We start from the raw sequence: 22,895 nt of genomic DNA, 5'->3' as shown, positions 1-22,895 counted from the left end.
GCAGCAAAGAAACCTTTCCTAAGCTCCAACCTACCCTCCCGTCGCACAATTTCAGGCCATTTCCTCTCCTATTACCCGAGACTGGGGAGCAGAGCCTAACCCCCACCTCACTGCAGCCTCCTTTCAGGGAGCTGGAGAGAGCAATGAGGTTTCCTCTCAGCCACCTCATCTAAACTACCCTCAGATCCTCCGTTGCTGCTCAGATGAACTGTGTGACTCCATTACCTTCAGAACCTCAGAAACCACTCAGAAACTGCTGGCATTTCAAGTTCACATCAGGCTTGATGGGACTCTGAGCAACCCGCTCTGGTTGGGGATGTCCCTGCTGACTGCGGGAGGGTTGGACTAGACGACCTCTAAAGGTCCGTTGAGGTTCCTTCCAACCCAGCCGCTCGCACGGTTCTGCGAGGGGAGCGCAGGGACCGCTGCCGGGGGCGCTCCTGGAGGGGCAGCGACACCTGGCGGCCAGCCGAGACCAGCGCAGATGGGTGCCGGTGCCAGGGCTCAGCGTGCTGTGTGTGGAGAGGGATTTGCATGCCAGAAACCTTCTGTATAGGCAGGGCAGCGTCCTTGGCACATTGCTGAGCCTAGAAACCTTCAGTTGTGTGGCAAAATATCAGGTGGTGACAGGTCCCCTAGCTTCGGCTCATCTCCCCCTTCTGCAGCCTAAGAAAATCAACACTTGTAGCTGCACAGAGAACCAGAGAATCATAGAACAGCTCCAGCTGGAAGAGACCTCAGGGATCATCAGCTCCAACCCTCTGCCATGGGCAGGGACACCAGCCCAGGTTGCTCAAAGCCTCATCCAACCTGGCCTTCAACACCTTCAGGCAGGAGGCAGCCACAGCCTCCCTGGGCAGCCTGTGCCAGGGTCTCAGCACCATCTCACTGAAGAATGTACTCAGTTCCAGTCTAACCCTGCTCTGCCTCAGCTTCAAACCATTCCCCCTTGGCCTGGCTCCAGACACCCTCAGGAAAAGACTCATTGCACCCTTCAGGTACTGGAAGGCAGCTCTAAGGTGCCTTTGGAGCCATCTCTTCTCAGCCTTCTTGGCAGAGCTGCTCCAGCCCTTGGATCATCCTTCTGGCCTCCTCTGGACTCTCTCCAGCAGCTCTGTGTCCTTCTGGTCCACCTGGTGGCTTTGGGGCAGGCTGTGGATGTAGTCTGCCTGGACTTCAGCAAGGCCTTTGACACCGTCCCCCACAACAAACTCCTGGCCAAGCTGTCAGCCCCTGGCTTGGGCAGCAGCTCTCTGAGCTGGGTTAGGAACTGGCTGGAGGCTGAGCCCAGAGAGTGGTGGTGAATGGTGCCACAGCCAGCTGGCAGCCAGGCACCAGTGGTGTGCCCCAGGGATCAGTGCTGGGCCCCAGCCTGTTCAATGTCTTAATTGATGATCTGGAGGAGGGGATGGAGTCCATCAGCAGTAAGTTTGCAGATGACACCGAGCTGGGGGCAGGAGTTGATCTGCTAGAGGGTAGGAGAGCTCTGCAGAGGGACCTTGCCAGACTTGACAGATTGGCAGAGGCCAAGGGCAGGAGATTGAACACAGCCAAGTGTCAGGTGCTGCACATTGGCCACAGCAACCCCAGGCAGAGCTACAGGCTGGGGTCAGAGTGGCTGAGAGCAGCCAGGCAGAGAGGGACCTGGGGGTGCTGGTTGACAACAGCTGAACAGGAGCCTGCAGTGTGCCCACATGGTCAAGAAGGCCAAAGGCATCCTGGCCTGCATCAGGAACAGTGTGGCCAGCAGGAGCAGGGAGGTCATTGTGCCCTGTGCTCAGCACTGGTTAGGCCACACCTTGAGTCCTGTGTCCACTTCTGGGCTCCTCAGGTTAGGAAAGAGGTTGAGCTGCTCGAAGATGTCCAGAGAAGGGCAACAAAGCTGGGGAGGGGTCTGGAGCACAGCCCTGTGAGGAGAGGCTGAGGGAGCTGGGGTTGCTTAGCTTGGAGAAGAGGAGGCTCAGGGGAGACCTTCTTGCTCTCTCCAACTCCCTGAAAGGAAGCTGTAGCCAGGTGGGGGTTGGTCTCTTCTCCCAGGCACCCAGCACCAGAACAAGGGGACACAGTCTCAAGCTGTGCCAGGGCAGGTTTAGGCTGGAGCTTAGGAAGAAGTTCTTCCCAGAAAGAGAGATTGGCCATGAGAATGTGCTGCCCAAGGAGGTTATGGAGTCATCATCACTGGAGGTGTTTAGGAAGAGCCTGGATGAGGCACTTGGTGGCATGGTTCAGTTGATCAGATGGTGCTGGGACTCGATGATCTCAAAGGTCTTTTCCAACCTGGTTAATTTTAGTCTAGTCTAGTCTATTCTATTCGTCTTCTGCTGGGGATACCAGACCTGGAGGCAGGATTGGAGGTGAGGTCTCATCAGAGCAAAGCCAAGGGGCAGAATCTTGACTGATGATTGTGGTGGTTGTGATTCTCAGCAGCTGGATGAAATGGTTTTAGTTCTTGTGTGCCACAGCAGTTTACGCATTTGAGCTCCTCCTTCCCACTGGCAGATAACCTGGAGCAAGTGACTAGCCAGCAGCTGGCGGTTAAGAAGCTCTGCTTCTAAGCAGAGTTTGTCATTGGAGCACCACCTGCCTTGTGAAATTTCATATTCCCAGGCTGGGCTCTCTGCAGTGGGTCTTTATGCATGGGGATGTTTGCTTTTTGTCCTTTAATGTTCATTTAGTTTTGGAAGCAGCTGTTGAGCTCTAACACTGCAGCTGCTCAGCCCAGGTGACAGATTCCTGGCGCTCCAAGTGCTCCCTGGGAGCGCACCAGCTGGCTCAGCCTGGGGCAGTGCCCTAACCACAGCAGCTCACTGCAAGTGTTCATGTTTCATTTACTTGTGGGTTTAGAGCAAGGCTTTTCTCTCCTATTTAGTGATCTCCACGCTGCTGGGGTTTTGTTGCTTTGGTTTTGGTTGGTTTGGGTTTTTTTGTTTGTTTGCAGGGAGTTGCACTGGATGATTGGAGGTTCCTTCCAAACCCTACCATTCTGGGATTCTGTGAGTCTGTGAAGCTTCCCTACCCTCTAGAAGTGAGGCTGGAGAAGGGCCTGGAGCCCCTGGGCTAGAGGAGGGCTGAGGGAGCTGGGGGGGGTTGAGGCTGGAGCAGAGGAGGCTGAGGGAGACCTCCTTGCTCTCTGCAGCTCCCTGCAGGGAGGTTGGGGTGAGGAGGGGGCAGCCTCTGCTCCTTGGTGCCAAGGACCAGGAGCAGAGGAGATGGTTGCAAGCTGCCCCAGGGGAGGCTCAGGCTGGAGATGAGGAAATCTTTCTGCCCTGGAAGGGCTCTGAAACCTTGTCCGAGGCTGCCCAGGGCAGTGCTGGAGTCCCCATCCCTGGGGGTGTTCCAGCAGCTGTGGGTCTGGTGCTTAGGGCCATGGTTTGGTGCTGAGCCTGCAGTGCTGGGTGGAGCTTGGAGGGCTCTGCCAACCAGATGGATTCTGTGCTTCTGTGACTCAGTTATAATAAATATACAGCAGGGTGATCCAAAATGAGCTTTTGCTGCAGTGATCAACTCCAGTGCCTTCTGGCAGAGCTATGGTGCCATTTGCATTTTGCACTCTCACCATCACAAAAACCACAGCTCCAGCTGGAGCCTTTCCTTGTGCTAAGACACTGAAGAGACAGCTTTGAAAGACCTGGGTACAACATTCCAGGGAGTTTCAGAGATCTCTCTTTTACCCAGTATCTGGATTTCTTTAGACTGTCTTGTGCTTATCTAGCAAATGGTATCTGAGAAATTCAGCTCCAGAAAAATCCAGTTGCAGAGAACTCTCTTGTAATAATGTAGATTTTGTGCAGATGGTAGATTTGCCTCGGGCACAGCTTCCAGGACCAGATGCAAGCAGGCGAAGACCTTTATTAGGTCCTACAGCAGAGTTCTCTAGTCCATCAGAGGGCACAGGGGTCACATCTCCACTGGCCATTTGCTACTGGCATGCCTGTAATTGAGGCATACAATAGACCAAAATAACAAAACAATATTTTAACACATCCAACCAAATTCTGCCCAGCTTCTCTCCTTCAGTTACAAGATGTCTACATTCCCCTCAGAGTCAAAGACAAAGCAGAGCTTCCTCTAATTCGAGCAAAGGCCTTCCAAAGCTGTCAGAAAATAACCTCCCCCCACACTCTCTCTGTAGGCAGGGAAGGCTAATGCTAAGCTGGATTGGCAGCCACAGCTCTGATCCTTTCTAGAAGGGGTAGCTGAAAGGATACACACTGTGTGTGTGATCACGGTTTAGACACTGAGCAGATGGCCAAGGCCTCAGCTAACCAGGCTTTAACCACCCCCAGGGAGGAGGCACCCATGGCCTCTCTGGCCAACCTGTTCCAGTGTTTCACCACCCTCCTACTGAAGAACTTCTTCATAGTGGTAGAGCTCCACCAGGCAGTGTGTATTCAGGTTGGCTTTAGGAGATGCTCCCTCCCTAACTGGCCTGACTTGAAACCAGAAGTGGCAAACAGGACCCTGCTAGACTTGGGCCAACGAGAGGTGACAAATCCAGGTACTATTCTGCATTCCTCTACTATGCAGCAGTGTAGGAAACCTACAGACCAACATTTGAATTTCCCTCTCTTCTGTCAGCAGATCAGATAGGAGAGTGCTTGAAAGAACCTTCCACACTCTGCCACTTAGAACCAATCCCAGTTCAGACATTCAACTCTTGGACAGATGTACTTCAACATTTACCTCATGAGATTCAACAAGAGCGAGTGCAGGATCCTGCAGCTGTATCTAGGAACAATTCTCGCCATCAGGACAGGCAGGAGGAGGAGCTGATAGAAAACAGCCCTGAGGAAAAGGCCTTGAGGGTGATGGGGGGGAGAAGCTGGACAGGAGCCAGCAATGGGCACTGGCAGCACAGAAGGGCCAAGGGCAGCCTGGGCTGCATCCGAAGCAGTGTGGCCAGAGCTGCAGAGAGGATCCTGCCCCTCTGCTCTGCTCTGCTGAGACCTCACCTGCACTGCTGTGTCCAGCTGTGGGGCACCCAGCACAGGAAGGGCATGGAACTGATGGAGAGGGTCCAGAGGAGGCTACAAGATGATCAGGAGGTTGGAGCATCTCTGCTCTGGGGACAGGCTGAGGGAGCTGGGAGTGTTCAGCCTGGAGAGCAGAAGGCTCCAGGCAGACCTTAGAGCAGCCTGCCAGGACCTGAAGGGGCTACAAGAAGGCTGGAGAGGGACTGTTCCCAAAGGCCTGCAGGGCCAGGACCAGGAAGAATGGCTTCAAAGCAGAACAGAGCAGATTGAGATTGGATGTGAGGAACAAGTTCTGCAGCAGGAGGCTGCTGGAACCCTGCAGCAGGCTGCCCAGGGAGGTGGTTGAGGCTCCATCCCTGGAGCTATTCCAGGTGAGGCTGGAGAGGGCTCCGGGCAGCCTGCTGCAGGGGAGGATGTCCCTGCTGGGGGCAGGGCTTGGGCTGGCTGAGCTCTGGAGGTCCCTTCTGGCCCAGACCACTCTGTGATTCCATGCCTGTTTTCCCAGTCTCAGTTCTCAGGGAGCACAAAGACTCTCCACATTTACAGTGCTCCAGTGCCTGTTCTGAGTAGCCAGCAGCGCTTCTGCTGTCAGATTGTTCATTAATGCAGTCTCCAGATGAGGCTTTTCAGCACTAATTGGACTATTGACTAAGTATTTCAGTTACAAATCCACTGTCTCTTAGTGATCTTGTTTCAAGCAATCACACAGAGAATCACAGAATCCATCCATTTGGCAGAGCCCTCCAAGTTCATCCACTCCAACCCTCGCCCCAGCACTGCAGGGCCAGCACCAAACCATGTCCCTAAGCACCAGGAATGTTCAACTTTCCATAGTCATGGACAAGGTCATGTGGCTTTGCTGGCTCAGGTCTGTTTATCTAGTTGAAGATATTTAAGTTTTCAGTTTCAGTATTCTTCTGAACAGTTTTTCTATCTAAAAGTGAATGAAACAATCTTAACTGAGCAAGACTGACACGGGCCACAAAACCAGCACCAGCAGGGCTGGCTGGGGCTCTGGATCCTGCTTTCAGCAAATTTCAGGCCTGGAACTGATACCTTTCCATGAGTCTCTGGAAAGCAGAGGGCAGCATGCCAGCACAAGCACGCTGGATCTACCATGAGAGCAGAGCCCTTGCAGCTTTTAAACACAGCAGCAGCAGTCAGACACAAAGCAGAATTTTGCCACTGGGCTTTTAGTAGTTACAAAAAGGAAAAAAACCCAAACAATCAGGTGTGCCCCAGCACACTCAGCTCTCATGATACTGTCATCTTGGGCCAGTTAGGGGCCAACCCTCACCTCTGCTCTCCACATCACCACTGCCAGCTGCAGAGACTGCAGGGCCCAAGCACCTCTACCCAGAGCAGCACAAGGCCACCACTCAACAGGCCCTGGCCAAGCCCTTCCGGTCCTCTCATCACCCTTGCTCCAGACTTAGACCCAGCTAATATGGACAGAGACATCTACCCACATCCCCATGCCTGCACCAGGCAATGGCAGACCCCAAAAGGCTCAGGTCTCTCTGACTCACATGAACCAACCACTGCCAGCCCAGGGACACCTGTGGGGCAAGACCTCCCCAGGAGCTACCCTCCCTGCTTGCCCCACATCACTGTGCTGCTTTGATGGGCTTCTGCAAGGCAAGGCACAACCTGAGCTTTTCCCCTGCTCTTGCCCTGAGTGGTTCCCCTTCCCATGGGGCATGGGGAGCAGTGGCTGCTCACCCCTAGCCTGCGGGAAGCAGCCCTGGAACACCCATGGGGGCTCCCTTGAAAACTTCAGTTTGAGCAGGGCCCTGGCACCCAGCCCATGTGGCAGCATTGCCCAGCACTGATAAAACCACACTGGCAGCACTGTGGCCAGGGCTGGGCTCCTCAGTCTGGGCACACAGGGACACACTGGAGAGGCTCCAAGAAAGGGACACAAAAAGAATGACCTCCATCACGGGTCCTCAGAGAACTGTCAGCTGAAGAACTTCCTCACCGCGAGAGTCACAGAGCCTGGTGCAGGCTGCCCAGAGCACTTGTGGAGTCATCTTCCCTGGAGACTTTCAAGACTCATCTGGATGCGTTCCTGTGCGACCTGTGCTGGATTCTATGGCCTTGCTCTGGCAGGGGGGTGGACTCGATGATCTCCAGAGGTCCCTTCCAACCCCTAACATCCTCTGATCTGTGATCCTGTGTGCAGTGCCAGAGGCAAACAGCACTGACTGGAACTGGCACCTTTCCCTCTGATTGTCAGCAAACTCCTTTTCTCTGCAGCATTCAGTGAGCACTGCCACAGCTTGCCCAGGGAGGTGTAGAGTCTCCATCCTTTGAGATACTCAGAAATCCCCTGGGCCACAGGACAGATGACCTCCAGAGGTCCCTTCCACCCTCAGCCATTCTGTGGCTCTGTGAAATAGCTGCTTCCAGCTTCTGCTCTTTGTGCCCTTCCTCCAACTGGCTGTGCAAACCTTGCCCTTGTCACTGAGATAGCCATAGAGAGCTCAGAGAACATTCCAGACCTACCAGGCCACTACCTATGACCATTGAAGATCAAAATCAGCAGAAACTGAGGCTGTAGTGAGGTTGGGGTTGGGCTCTGCTCCCTTGTCTCAAGTGATTGAAGGAAAGGAACTGGCCTGGAATTGTGCCAGGGGAGGCTTAGGTTAGAGAGGAGGAAAAATGTCTTTGGTGGCAGAGTGGTCAGGGCCTGGCAGAGGCTGCTCAGGGAGGTGGTAGAGACCCCAGCCCCGGAGGCGTTCAAGGTGTGGCCATGGCACCTGGGGCCATGGTTTGGTGGCCATGGTAAGGTTAGGCTGATGGTTGGACTGGATGACCTCAGAGGCCTTTTCCAACCCAAACAATTCTGTGCTTCCATGACCCAGGAAAACCAGCAGGGTAAAGGACTGAAAATGGTCTGTGGCACAAAACTGGTTTGTAGGTCTTGCACAGGATTTGTGTGTGTTTGGTTTGGGTGCTTAGGGTTTGTTTTATTTAACCTTTAAAGAGTAAAACAAAATAAAATGACAACAAAACCCTTTAACCACGCAAGGTACTCCCCAGGTTTAAAGCAATTGGAGTTTTCAGGTGTCAGGAATCTTCAGATAGAGCAAAGATCCTTTTCACAGCGTCAGCTTTCTGTACCTCAACTGCTTCTCCACTGCCTTCCCATTAAGCTTCTGCAGGTTGGTCCCTGTCAAGGCCACTGCTGCACAGAAATATTCCAGCAGTTATGGGAATCTCATTTAAGAGCCATGTGGCTTCTCCTATCTCCTGACCCTGGACAAGTGTTCATTAACGAGCAAGACTGCTCCAGACCAATGCTGCACTGAACACTCTGCTGCTGCTGCTCCTACCTGGCTTTGAGAGCAGTGGTTCCACAAGGCCAGAAACAGCAGCAAGGCAGCTGGGAAGAAGAGCCAGGAAACAACCCCCAAACGTGAAACAGCATAACCAAGTAGTGGTCATTGAGAAACTTTATTTCATTGTGACAGAAGAGGGTAGAAAAGACACAAAGTTGTGGATGTACAAAATCAACCTCAGAGGATAAAACCAGAAAGCTTAAATTAATCTATTTAGTAGGAGCAGACAAGTGGTACCAAGGCTGGCTTAGAGCCATCGTTGTCAAGACCAGGCAACACTTCCTGAGTCCCTCAAAAACCAGAACCCTTAGAAGGATATGTGGTTTGGGATGGGGTTAGCCTCTCAATGCACCTCCTGCTCTCCCAACTCCTGGCATGAAATGACTGAAAGATTTGGGGAATCCCACCCATTCCACACTGCTGTTCAACACACAGGTTTCATTTAGGATCACCCAATCTTCCTTTTACCATCTCCTCAAGGGCTTAAATCTCTTAGATTGATGGGAGAGGGAAAAACAAAGAGTGCTTTAAGGCCTTAGTAGCAGATGAGTTTCTCTGGAGTATGAGCAGCTTCCCTTAGGATAAAGCTCACCCTCACGAGGAGCTTCATCCAGATCTAGAAAACTGCAGTTACATTCCTATGGCTTTTGAGCAAAGAAAAGCAAGCAGCTTGGCTATATGTACACAACACTGAACACCCAGACTTAAATTAATTCTTTATTAACATCCTACTTTCCCTCTGCATTCCTAAGATTTACATCCCCCCCAAAAAAGGCAGATTTTATTTACAAGCCATTGACACTTGCAAGGAAATGGAAGCAAACCTCAGCTGCTCAGGACTGCTGACCTACCCCAAAGGAAACCAACAGAAAGCAGATCTGTGAACACCACATCCAACACCACAAACTGCTGAGAACATTGCCAATGGCCCCCAGCTCTCTGTGCCAGCTGGACTCACTGGGAATGGGACTTGCATTGATCACTGCCATGAACTACAACGAGACTCACACCACCTTAACCTGAGAGGCAAGTCCAAAGTCTTTGCTTTTCCTTTACTTTTTGCCCTTCTGTTGTTGTGTTTTTCTTGGTGGTGTTTGTCTGAGTACAGAAACTCCTCCAAGCTCATCTGTTCTAATGTTAATTGAAGCAAAGAGTGGTCAGGGGTCAGTAAAACAGGACAGGGCTTTAACTTCTGCAGCTCTAAAAGGAAATGGTACAGAAGTTTGGGAAGGCTCAGTCCAGATGGTCCTTTCCCACACACTGTACCCTAATAATGAGTGCCCGCAGGTTCAGGTTCCTGTGTGACCTGCCCTAGCAGGAGGGTTGGAGTGGATGATCTCTGGAGGTCCCTTCCAACCCCTACCATCTGTGATTCTGTGTCTCTGGCCAAGTCCTTGCAAGGGTTTCTGCATTTATGTAAGCAAGTACTTGTTTAAATATGGATGTGGGCTCTCTGAGGTTCCCCCACCTCAAACACCCATCTGTACTGGTGTGCTAACAGCTAGCGTGAAAAACCAAAACACAACACAACAAAGCCAACACCAAGAGGCACAGAGGTCAGAAATACTGGCCAGAAAACATTCAAAGTCTGGTGAGTTGTAGACTAACCCCAAAAGGCCTCTAGAAGCCAGCAGAGCTCTGCAGCAGCAGTCACTGTATCAGTAAATGCCACGTACCTCACATTTAAACAACAAATAATTAGACAGAAATACAAACAGTTGAGCTAAGAGTGCACTGCAAGGTGTCAAACAAACCACACCTCTGGGGCATGGGGGAGAGAAGCATCGGGTACAAAGCTGCTCCATTTTGTGGTAACCATTTTATTTCTGCACTTGGAAATCATTTTCCTCTTTTTCAAGCAAAACAGCTTTCCCCTCCCTCCCTCCCTCCCTCCCTCCCACAAGCATCTCCCAGGAGGGGTTTGGGAAGGCCAGGCTTGTCCCATTCTGGAGTTACTTTGCACAGCTCCAAGTTCACCCTTTTGCAGATGGCTGCAGTGTAGCAGTGGTTCTCCTAGGCTGCAACAGGCAAACTGCAGCTGAGCAGCCCCTGCAGGCAGCCTCCCTGTGCAACAGGTTGCATTGAACTGGTCTGACACCCCTTGGGGCCCAGAAACTCTGACCTCAAACCACCAGCATCATCATGCACCAAAACACTCAAAGCAGTCTGCATCTGGGAAGCAAAGTTCCTTCTGTATTTCATGGGCACTCACCTTTCCATTTCAGGTGGGAGCACTTCACCAGAGCTTTAAACCCCACAGAAGGCTTAAAAGCCTTCCTTTTTTGAAGAGCTTTAAAACTGCACCACATGGTAACACGTTCAGGGCTACTTAGGCCACCACGATCTAACTTACACTTTGAAAACTACCTCTGCATTACTGTTACTCCACCTTCTTCACCACTGCAACAGTGTAAAACCAGCTCTCAGCATAACCTTTTCCTTTCTGGGTTTGGGATCCTCCTCTTTGGAAGGCCCTCAGATGAGCACAGGTCCATTTGCATGGAAACAAAGCCGGATGTGGCCAACACGCGAGTTCAGTGCACGTTTTGCTAGCTGAGTGCACATCTGGCTAATTAAGTGCACATTTTGCTACCCAAAGTAGCACTCCCCAGTGCTCCTTGCTGTGTTCCTTTGGCTTAGACCAAGGTTTTTAAAAAATATTTTACAGAAATTAACCTGGGGGAGGAAATCAATCAAACAAACAAAGCCAAACACAGAAACCCCACCCAAACCAACCAGCCAAAAAACCCCAAAGAGACCAAAACACTAAATCAAAACCCCCAGCCCCAAAACAATGAAGTGGAACAGGCACAAGTTTTGCCCCTCACTGGCACAAAGCAGCAGATAGACCGAAACATTCTGCTATGAACACAGAGCAAATCAACCTCTTCCCAGCTATTTCAGGCAGTGGTTCTTTATCCCTTGGGTTCTGGGGCAGAAGGAGCCTTAATGTGAAGTAAAAAAAGAAAAAACAAACCAACAACCAACCAAAACTCCAAAAGGGCAAGAGTACAGGAATGAAGAGCAAAATGCAGGACTTCAGCCAGACAGGACTTCATGCAGTGGTTCCACACTTCATCCCTACAAACAAAGAGTTCCCAAGTCTCCCATTGTGGAAAGAAACTTTTCCAAACTACTGAAACAAAGAATCAAGAAGCAAAAACTATTGGCTGCACTGCTAAGGTTGTGCTAGGTGATCACGAAGGTGGTGACTCAGTTTCTTCTCCAGCTGCTGTTTGACAAACCTCGCTCACATTGGCTGTGCAGAAGAATTCTCCTTCTGTGCAGAGGAGGCTCCTGGCCAATCACTTGGTGCAGTTCTTGCTGAGGGTGAACAAGGCCACGATGTCAGTCATGGCCTTGCGGATGTTGTGTCCGAACCGGTGAGAATCCTGGGGAAGCAAAAAGAACAGAAAACCCAAGACTGGTGCTGACAGGCAGCTAAAGGAGGAACCTCTCACAGGTAGTCAGTTTGGAGCTTGGAGAATTAGAGCCTGGACTGTACCATAAAATGGGAAATCCAAACCACAAAAACATGAATGCTGTACAAATGAATCCTGGTTCACGCTGTTACTGAATAAGGATTTCTTCATTACTGCAAGAAGGACTCTGAGGCCTGCAGCAGGGTCAGAGAAGGGCAACCAAGCTGGGGAAAGGTCTGGAGAACAGGGCTGGGAAGGAGCAGCTGAGGGAGCTGGGGGAGTTCAGTCTGGAGGAGGCTGAAGGAAGACCTCATTGCTCTCTGCAGCTCCCTGAGAGGAGGCTGCAGGGAGCTGGGGGTTGGGCTCTGCTCCCTAGTCTCAGGTGAGAGAAAAAGAGGAACTGGCCTGGAATTGTGCCAGGGGAGGCTTAGGTTGGAGAGGAGGAAAAATGTCTTTGGTGGCAGAGTGGTCAGGGATTGGCAGAGGCTGCCCAGGGGGGTGGTGGAGTCTGCATGCAATGGAGAGAGAGATGCTGATAGCCCCTCTCTGGTGAGCAGCAGCAGGGCATGAGGAAATAGAATGAAGCTGTTTTGTGGGAGGTGCAGGCTTGAAGATCATGGAAAGTCTCTTCACTGAGAGGGGGGTCAGGCACTGGAACAGCCTCCCCAGGGAAGCGGTCAGGGCACCAAGCCCCTCTGAGGTCAAGCAGTGTCCAGACAATGTTCTTAGCCATCTGGTCTAGTTTTGGTAGTCCTGTGGGGTGCAATGATTTGTACTCTGTGAGCCTTTTGATTCCCTTCCAGCTCAGGGGATTCTGTGCTTGTGTGGCTCTGGAAGTGATGTCACTGAGAGGGTCAGCTTTGGCCAGCAGGGGACCCTCCTTGGAGGCAGCTGAAACTGGCTCTGTCTTACATGGGAGCATCTTCTGGTGTCCTCTCATAGAAGCCATCTCTTGCAGCTTTCCCCAGGCCCCCCTACAAAAGGTCACCCCCTGGCCAGGGAAACCAGCTGCAGACACTGCAGCCTTTATAGGATCGAGGCCTGGACCCCCTCACGCTTGGGAGCACTACCTGGGAGCCCATCAGATGACCACAGAGGGCAAAAAAAGCCTTTGAGGAGCAGCAGATTTGTTCTCTGTCTCTGTATTTACTTCTGAAACCAGCAGCACTCCTTGAGATGGGAGCTTTGCCTTGCCCTGGCAGTTGGTGCTCTAGGAAGACACTGATAGATTTCAAGTGGTTTGTTCTTAAGAACTTTAGTAATTGTTCTTTGGAAAAACAAACAAACCAACCAACCAAACTAAACCAACCTAACCCACAAAAGTCTCTGTGCTGTTGTGATCATCTCTGATGTGCTTAACACTGCAGCTCTGACACAGGAAACAGCAGAGGCCGAGCAAGAAGGCCAAGTGTGGAGTAGATCAGAGAACCAGAGATTCACAGAATGGTTTAGGCTGGAGGAGACCTCAGAGACCATCTTCTCCAGCCCCCTGCCATGGGCAGGGACACCTCCCACCAGCCCAGGCTGCTCAGGGCCTCATCCAGCCTGGCCTTCAACACCTCCAGGCAGGAGGCAGCCACAGCCTCCCTGGGCAATCCATTCCAGACTCTTGCCACCCTCGTAGTGAAGAATTTCTTCCTAAGGTCCAATCTAAACCTATTCTCCTTCAGTTTAAATCCATTTCCCTTGTCCTGTCTGTGGACACTATTGTAAAAAGCCTCTCTGCAGCCTTCCTGCAGGATCCCCTCAGGCAGTAAGTGAAGCTATAAAGCAAACTACAGGTTTCAAGTGGTAAAGAGTTGTAAACTCTGTACCTTCATCTTGGAACCCTCTCTCTAAGTTATTTATCAGACAGTACATAATAAAAATCTCAGACACTACAACCAAACACACACAATGAAGTGATTTGGTTAAAGCCTGTAGAGCAGCTCTACCTCTTCTGCACCAAAATAACATCAGGTATAATTTGATAAAATCCTGCCAGGTGTTCAGATAGAGACTTGCAACCAACCCTTCCCTGCCTCACCACGCCAAAGCCTACTGACCTCAGGTTTCTGCTGCACAGGGATGCATGCAGGCACAGTGGTGCTCCCCAGGGCTCAGGGCCAGGGCCAGCTCTCTGTAATGTCTTTATCAATGATCTGAATGAGGGCATTGAGGCACCCTCAGTGCAGATGACACTAAAGTGGGTGGCAGTGTGGATCTGCTGGAAGGTGCTGTAAAGGGACCTGGCCAGGCTGGATTGACCGAACGAGGTCAGCTGTAAGAGGTTCTACAAGGCCAGGTGCCAGCTCCTGCACTTGGGTCACTAAAAACCCATTAATGCTCCAGGCTGGGGGCAGAGTGGCTGCAAACTGCCCAGCAGGAAAGGCTCTGGGGCTGATGGGTGCCAGCAGCTGAAGATGAGCCAGCAGTGCCCAGGTGGGCAAGAAGGGCACCAGCAGCCTGGCCTGGAGCAGCAAAGGTATGGGCAGCAGGAGCAGGGCAGGGATGGTGCCCCTGGACTGGGCACTGGGGAGGCCACAGCCTGGATACTGAGTTTTTGGCCCTGAATCCAAGAAGGACATTGAGGAGCTGGAGCAGATTCAGAGCTGGAGAAGGGTCTGGAGAACAAGGCTGGGGAGCAGCAGCTGAGGGAGCAGCCTGGAGCAGAGGAGGCTGAGGGAGACCTCATTGCTCTCTGCAGCTCCCTGAGAGGAGGCTGCAGGGAGCTGGGGGTTGGGCTCTGCTCCCCAGGCTCAGGGGATAGAAGGAGAGGAACTGGCCTGGAATTGTGCCAGGGGAGGCTTGGGTTGGAGAGGAGGAAAAATGTCTTTGGTGGCAGAGTGGTCAGGGCCTGGCAGAGGCTGCCCAGGGGGGTGGTGGAGTCTGCATGCCTGCAAGTGTTCAAGAAACCTGTGGCCATGGCACCTGAGGACATGGTTTGGTGGCCATGGTGGGGTTGGGCTGTTGGTTGGACTGGATGATCTCAGAGGCCTTTTCCAACCCAAACAATTCTGTGCTTCTATGCTTACACATTTACTTTCCTACAGAAAGAACTGATATCCTCTTCTTTTGCAATCAGGCACCTACAGTTCTCTGTTACTTTAAAGCAGCTGAGGTTTGGTGTTTATTGCACAAGATTCTGCAAAGCTAATGTTCAGAAAGCAACAGAATGTTCAGACATTCTAGAACTAATGACCCAGAAGAGCAGAAAAACCTTTTGTATGTGAGTTCCTACCAGAATTCTGAATCATTTGAATCCAAAAATCAGAGGAAGTTTTTAAAATGAAGAATCAAAATGACCTAAGTGTATGCAAACCCTGGCCTTGCTCTGTCTGTTCTGAGTGGCAGAAGGAAATGAAGCTCACAGAGGTGATCAACTCCAGTACAGGACCCACTGCAAAGGCCCCGCTCGTACCAGCACCACACACAACTGCTGCTTTCCTGCATGGACCTTTGCCTGGACTACTAAGGAAAAAACAGAGGGGAATTTGAAGTGCAAGCCAACAGGTACCTGAAGAACATTTTGAACCCTGAAAAAACAAATTTGGATTTTTCCATCTTTAATGATTAACCAAAGGCACTGAGAGCTCTTGGACAAGGGAAGGTCGAAAGGGGAAAACTACTTCAGCTCTTTACTACTGCACAGACTCAGCAGCTGCAGGGGAATGGGGAACTGAAGCTCCCTCAAAGCAGGCCTCCACAAGAGCAGGATATTGAATAGATGACATCTACCACATTCTGATGGATGTTAGTCTAATAAATGTGATTGATCTCTGCTTGAGAAACAGGACTCTAATTTATGGGCCAGGGTTTTTTTCAGTAGTAATTAAACTAGGATGATTTAAAAGAGTAGGCAGCATCCATTTTACTCTTTACATCTGCAAGCTAAACTGCACTGACCCCCAAGAGACACTCATCCTCCAGGCAACTGGAAGTGTAAAGACAACCCTGGGCCACAGCTTGCTTTCTGCTTGTTAGCAGAAGTGAAATAGAAGACGGTTCCCTTGGTTCATAAGCTGTTACAGATGTACAGATAAAAAACCCAACCAAACCCAACCAAACAGCCTCTGGTGGGAAAGCAAACCTGCATTAGAGCTGTACACAGCACATCCTACTCATTGCTTTCAGATGCTGAGTAGAAGACTTTTGCTAGCAGGTAACAGAAGGCCTTCACGAAGGCACAGGACAGGACTGGCTCTTACCGTCTCAGAACAAGAGATTTTGCTGGAGACGTGGAACTGGAAGGAATTGTCACCCAGGATAATGTAAGAAACACCATAACCATCATCAGCCACCTAGGGAAAGAATGAAGACAAACACAAGTCAAAATTTCTTCTTTTCCCTTCCATGCCCACATTACCTTATCATTACATAACTCTTACTACACAGGTTCCACAAGCAGTTGCAGTTTCTCCTGGAGCAAATTTCAAGCTTCCACACCTAGGGAACTATTGCTGAAAACTGATCCCACTTCACGAAATGTTTCTTGGCTCATCTGCAGTGCACAGAATTACCATGCTCTGGACAGCTGTCTCTGGTGTTTCCCAGCTTTAACACTCTAAAACAAGAAGCCTTGTGCAAGGACATTGTCCTGTCAAGGTCTGGTCCTAAGCAGCTATCTGCAGAGCCTCAGCAGACAGGAATAAACCAGCTCAGGTGTACACCTGAACACCCTGTCCCTTGTGATTACTCTGCAGGTGTAAACAAACACAGAGCATATAAGCCTTGTATTGTGGAAACCTGCCCAGAGGCAAAGCCACCTAACCCTATAGCAGAGACACAGCTCTGAACACCCACACCATGAGCAGAGCTCTGGGCCGGTTTCAACAGCAGCAGCAGCAACAGTTCCAAGTTTCAGCCTGATAAAGACAGACCATCCTGCTGCCACACTCCTGCCTCTCTTTCCTAACTCCAGGGTTCATGACCTAAAGCTTTTTGCTGCCACTGCTACTGAGCAGCCTGGCACTCTTTTCCCCATTAGTGCTACAGAGCTGCACTCCACAGAGGCCTGAAGAACTCCCCCAAACCAGCAAGCACATAGAAAGCCTGAGGGACTGAACTGGGCTACTTCAGCGAACTAAAGCACAAGTCAAGGATAGGAGAAACGACAAGGAAGGGAAATGTGAAGCAGGGTTACTCAGAAAGGCAGAGAACTGAAGGAAGGAAATAAAAGGGATGAGAAAAAGAGCAAGGAAGGGAGCAGTGAATGCAGCACCAGCCCAAACCAGAGGGAACAGTGTTTGGGGTTGCTGCCACCACCCCCTGTTTTACAGCCACACCACAGCTTTTGGACAGCTTTAAACTCTGACTTCAGACTACAGCAAGTCAGTTTCTGATGGAAGAGCACTGCCACTGATGGGTTTCCTTGAGACTGCACTTTGAGCTCATTCCAGCTTCAAGAACACCTGAAAGCTGAAATATTAGCTACAAAAACAACCCCCAAGAGACTCTGCACCTCTCGCCCTCGTTCCTAGGTGGCACTCATTGTTCATGCTTTTGGAAAACAGATTCACCACAGCCCCACAAAGTCTGCTTCCCAAGATCATTATCAACAGCCATGCTCAAATCCCAAGAAAGCACTGAAGCAAGGCAGCAGCTTGTCAAAATCTCTACCAATACACTGCTGTCTTCAAAGTTGATAGGAAGTGGGTTTATTCTTGACTTAGCCACTACTCTTGGGTAGAAGGACAAGCAGAATGCTGAGTAGCTTCATTTGGAGGCAAGCACAAACACATTCCTTAATTAAGCAGGAAATGCAAAGAATGCTCAAGCAGAATTACCTGTGCACATTACCAACCTGAGCAGCTGGTTTAAGCATCAAGGCATTTCATATTGCTAACAGCCTGCTGCTCTGCAGCCCTGGACACATGCATGTGAGAGCAGAGGGCTCTGTTGCAGAGCCCTGTTCCACCCGTGGTAACTCTGAATCTCCTAAAGGATAACACATTCTGCTGGTGCAACAGGAGCAAAAGGTGCTGCAGGGGGGTCTGAGCCACCTGACCTGAGCCGCCTTGATTCTTCCTGAGAAGAACCAAGCATGCATTTAAAGCAGGTGTGGCACCTCTGCTGGGCAGCATCCAATGCATGCAGTTAAAGCACGTGTGGCACCTCTGCTGGGCAGCATCCAATGCATGCATTTAAAGCAGGTGTGGCACCTCTGCTGGGCAGCATCCAATGCATGCAGTTAAAGCACGTGTGGCACCTCTGCTGGGCAGCATCCAATGCATGCAGTTAAAGCACGTGTGGCACCTCTGCTGGGCAGCATCCAATGCATGCAGTTAAAGCACGTGTGGCACCTCTGCTGGGCAGCATCCAATGCATGCAGTTAAAGCACGTGTGGCACCTCTGCTGGGCAGCATCCAATGCATGCAGTTAAAGCACGTGTGGCACCTCTGCTGGGCAGCATCCAATGCATGCAGTTAAAGCACGTGTGGCACCTCTGCTGGGCAGCATCCAATGCATGCATTTAGAGCAGGTGTGGCACCTCTGCTGGGCAGCATCCAATGCATGCATTTAAAGCAGATGTGGCACCTCTGCTGGGCAGCATTCAGGTGTGACAGATTAGCAATTTCTAGATTGGCAGCATTCAAACTGAAGCTGGTTGTCCTTTAGCAAACATACCGGCCCAAAGCCTCCGCCACAGGCCAACATCTCAGGGTTCTTCTTTAGATCAATGTACTGCTGTGGAGTCTGACTTGTTGATAGCCTCCAAGGCTCTGACAAAACCTTTATAAGATATGGAAGAAATACAAACCAGTATCAGGCAGTGCTTAAAAACTTCCAGCATGATCACAACTAGTCAAGATTGAAAGCACTCAGCAATTCCTCAGTAATTACTCTGCCCTGGTGAGACCACAGCTGGTCTGCCCAGTGTTGGGCTGGGCTCCACAGTCCAAGAGAGACAAAGATCTGCTGGAGACAGTCCAGCAGAAGCTATGAGGACTGGGGGACTTGAACATCTCTGCTATGAAGAAAGACTGAGAGACCTGGGGCTGTCTGTTCTGGAGAAGTAGGAGAGGAGGATCTGATCAATGTCTGGGTGTCAGGAAGGGGCCAGGCTTTTTTCAGTGGTGCCCAGTGATAGGACAAGGAACAAAGGGTACAAGCTGGAACCCATGAGGTTCCACCTCAACATGAGGAGACACTTCTCTGGTGTGAGGCTGCTGGAGGCCTGGAGCAAGCTGCCCAGAGAGGTTGTGGAGTCTCCCTTCTCTGGAGACTTTCAAGCCCCATCTGGATGTGTTCTGTGTGCAACCTCTGTCCTAGGTGGTCCTGCTCTGGCAGTGGGGTGGGCACTCAGTGATTTCCAGAGCCAACCCCTAACATTTTGTGATTCTGTGATGCAGTACTAAGGGTCATGCTAGTTCCCACTTCAATGGCATCAGCAGTTAAGAAAGTTAGAACAAAGAGCTACACTTGATAGGCAAAATATTGACACTGGAGGTCGTGATGTCAATTGCTGAAAGAGAATAAAAACCCTTTCAGCAGAAATGCCCTTTCAGAACTGGTGAATTCTGCAGAAGAGGTCTTTGAACAACAAGATCATTAACAGATGTATTTAAATCCTGCTAAGATACTACAGGTAGTTGGAAGCTTGTAAAGCCCCTAAGAACACAGGTGCACCTTGGCAGTCTGCAGAAGCTGTGCAAAGTGGTTTCATTCTTGATGTGCTGCTACCCATGCAGGAGGGCAAGCAGACAGGTGTCAGTGGCTTCAGAGGCAAGCATGACCACAGCTTTTATTTATCAGGAGAAGAGGAGCAAGTGTGATACAATTGCTCTTATAAAATGTAATTTAAGCAATAAAGCATTTGCCTCAGTAATAAAGTGACATTAATGCTGGGCATTAAGAACAACAAATTGCAGCACACAGCTCCTTTATTCCACACTAAAATGAGGTGTCCATATAGGGGGACTGGATTAGATGGGCTTTATGGTCTCTTCCAACCCCAACTACTCCAGGAGTCTCTGAAACACAGTGCCAGAAGAAAATTTTTCCTCATGAGAACAGTTAGGAACTGGAATCATCTCCCAAGGGCAGCAGTGGTTTCCCCTATACTGGACAGTTTTAAGGCTCAGCTTGACAGCTGGGCCAGCTCATTTCAACTACACAAGCACCTGGAAAGGTTGGACTGGGCGATCCAGCCTCACATTCTATCATTCTGTGATTTTGTCACAGCTGCAAGAGAACATTCTCGACACAACACACAGAGCCTCTGTGGCACTGCCTCAGTAATAAGTAAAACCCACAAGCACCCAGTGTATTTTTTGGTAACTGACTGAATCTTTCTTGCAATCCTTAATTACTAAATTATAGATTCCTAGATTCATAGCATGGTTGAAAAGGACCTTAAAGCTCATCCAGTTCCAGCCCCCTGCCATGGGCAGGGACACCATTTTGGCTCGGTAGCCGGTCAGAACCGCTCCTTCGGGACAGCACCGCTCGCTTTGTGAGTTTCTGCTCGGCTTTTTGCCTTGCTTTCGGGGTTTAGCGGGTCGGGAGGACTCCTCGGGGGCAGGGATTGAGGCGGGCTCGTGCTCTCGCGAGCGTGCACGGGAGCTAGTGCCTGACGTCAGCCGCGGGAGATTTAAATCCCGGGCGGGCTGTGCGCGCGGCGCCAGTTTGGCTCGGTAGCCGAGAGCCTTTCGGCTGCTTGGGAGGAAAAAAAAAAAAAAAAAAAAAAAAGAAATTTTGGTTTTCACCCACACGTTGCACCATGGTCATTACTCGGACCAAGGGTAGAAAAACAGCATCTACCCAGACAGAGTTGTTTCTCCAGCATGCTGGAGTCCAGGCTGCCAGCTGCAGAGAGTGCTTCAGCCTGGCAGTTGGAATAGAGGAAGAGGGAGAGGGTGAGGACACCTGTGTCAGGTGTGAGCAGGTGAACTTTCTCCTCAGCCTGGTGGCTGAGCTGAAGGATGAAGTGGCCGAGCTGAAGGAGGAGGTGTCTAGGCTAAGGTCAATAAGGGAAAGTGAAAGGGAGTTAGACTTGTGGGAGAAGGCTCTGCAGATCTCCCCTGCTGAGGGACGGGCCCCTGAAAACGGAGAGGGATGGACACAAGTCCCTGCCAAGGGTGGCAAGAGAAATCCACCCCAGCCATCTCCTCCTCCTCCGCTGCCCTTGCATAATAAGTATGAGGCCCTGCGGGCTGAGGGCGGTGGGGATGAGAGGGCTGAGGAGCAGCCATCCAGAGGGGAGATCAAGGCCAAGCGGTCCCCACCGGCTGTAACGACCAGCTCCAGGGAGCAGCCTAAGGCCAAGCCTAAGGCCAAGCGGCCACTACCAGCTATAACGACCAGCTCCACAAAGAAAAGGAGAAGGGTTATAGTTGTTGGGGACTCTCTCCTGGGGGGTACTGAGGGACCCATATGTCGTCCCGACCCATCCCACAGGGTGGTCTGCTCTCTACCTGGGGCGCGGGTAAGGGACATTGCAAGGGGAATCCCCAAGCTCATCAGTCCCTCTGACTATTACCCTCTGCTGGTAATACAGGCTGGGAGTGATGAGATCGACAGGAAGGACACCAGGGCAATTAAGAAGGAGTTCAGGGCCCTTGGACAATTGATTGATGGGGCAGGCGCACAAGTGGTGTTCTGCTCAGTTCCCTCAGTGGCAGGGGAGTACACTGAGAGGAACAGGAGAACCCACACCATCAACAAGTGGCTCAGGGAATGGTGCCAGCAGAGGAACTTTGGTTTCTTTGATCATGGGGCTACTTTTACGGCACCCGACCTCCTGGGTCCTGATGGGGTGCATTTATCTAGAAGGGGCAAGAGAGTCCTAGCACTAGAGTTGGCAGGACTCATTAGGAGGGCTTTAAACTAGGTCTGAAGGGGGTGGGTGAAGACATCGGTCCCTCTGCAGAGGTAAGAGTAGAGCACAAGGTAGGGTCAATTGAGAGCTCAGGAGCCCAGCTGCAGTGCAGGTACACCAATGCACGCAGCCTAGGCAATAAGCAAGATGAGCTGGAGGTCCTAATCCACCAGGGCAACTATGATATAGTTGCCATCTCAGAAACATGGTGGGACAACAGGCACAATTGGAGTGCTACACTGGGGGGCTACAGGCTCTTTAGGAGGGATAGGCGAGGGAGGAGAGGAGGAGGGGTGGCTTTGTATATTAGGGAGACACTTTCTGCCTCAGAACTCGAGGTGGAAGATGAGGGAATTGAGAGCCTGTGGGTTAAAATCAGAGGGCAGCCCAACAAATCTGACATCCTGGTTGGAGTCTGTTATAGACCACCCAACCAGGATGAGGAGGCTGATGAATTATTCTATAAACAACTGGAGGCTGTTTCAAGATCATCAGATCTTGTCCTCGTGGGGGACTTCAACCTGCCGGATATCTGCTGGGAACTTAATTCAGCAGAGAGAAGGCAGTCCAGAAGATTCCTGGAGCGGATAGAGGACTGCTTCCTGACGCAGCTGTTAAGTGAGCCTACCAGGGGACAGGCTCTGCTTGACTTGCTGCTCTCCAATAGGGAAGGGCTAGTGGGAGATGTGACCGTGGGAGGCTGCCTAGGGTGCAGTGACCACGAGATAGTGAAGTTTTCAATATGCAGGGAGATAGGGAGGAGTACCAACAGAACCTTCACCTTGGACTTCCGGAGGGCAAACTTCAGCCTCTTTAAGAAACTTATTTGTAAAGTTCCCTGGGTACCAACCCTCATGAACCGAGGGGTCCAGGAGGGTTGGACCTACTTCAAACAGGAGCTCTTGAAGGCACAGGAACTGGCGGTTCCCATGTGCCGAAAGATGAGCCGGCGGGGAAGGCGACCGGCCTGGATGGACAAGCAGCTCCTGAAGGATTTAAGGGAAAAAAAGAGGCTGTATCACCTTTGGAAGGAGGGGAAGGCTTCTCCAGGTATGTTTAAGGAAGTGGTTAGACTATGTAGGAATAAAATTAGAGAGGCAAAGGCCCAGTTGGAACTGAAGCTGAACACCTCTGTGAAAGATAATAAAAAGCAATTTTACAAATATATCAATGCTAAAAAGAAGGGCAAGAAGAACCTCCACTCCTTACTGGACCTGGAGGGGAACATGGTGACGAAAGATGAGGAAAAGGCTGAGGTCCTGAACGCCTTCTTTGCCTCAATGTTTAACAGCAAGGTAGGAGTCCAGGATGAGTGGCCTCCTGAGCTGGGTAATAGGGTCGGGGAGCAGTGTAATGC

General features: G+C 51.0%; 1 protein-coding gene across 1 annotated transcript in view; it reads right to left on the bottom strand.

The window, feature by feature from the left end:
• Positions 1-11,001: 11,001 nt before the first annotated feature.
• The window catches only part of CPT1A (carnitine palmitoyltransferase 1A), a 51,365-nt gene continuing 39,471 nt past the window's right edge, over positions 11,002-22,895 (bottom strand). The window contains exons 16-18 of the mRNA XM_054171676.1: positions 18,346-18,450; positions 15,927-16,019; positions 11,002-11,709 (exon numbers count right to left, since the gene is read on the bottom strand). Coding sequence (XP_054027651.1) covers positions 11,623-11,709; positions 15,927-16,019; positions 18,346-18,450 — 285 coding nt within the window. The 3' untranslated portion in view covers positions 11,002-11,622. The remainder of the gene's footprint in view (positions 11,710-15,926; positions 16,020-18,345; positions 18,451-22,895) is intronic.

This window comes from Dryobates pubescens, chromosome 22, assembly GCF_014839835.1.
Source record: "Dryobates pubescens isolate bDryPub1 chromosome 22, bDryPub1.pri, whole genome shotgun sequence".
NCBI lineage: Eukaryota > Metazoa > Chordata > Aves > Piciformes > Picidae > Dryobates > Dryobates pubescens.
The sequence above is the reverse complement of the archived record's forward strand: the minus strand, read 5'-3'. Positions and strand labels throughout refer to the sequence as shown.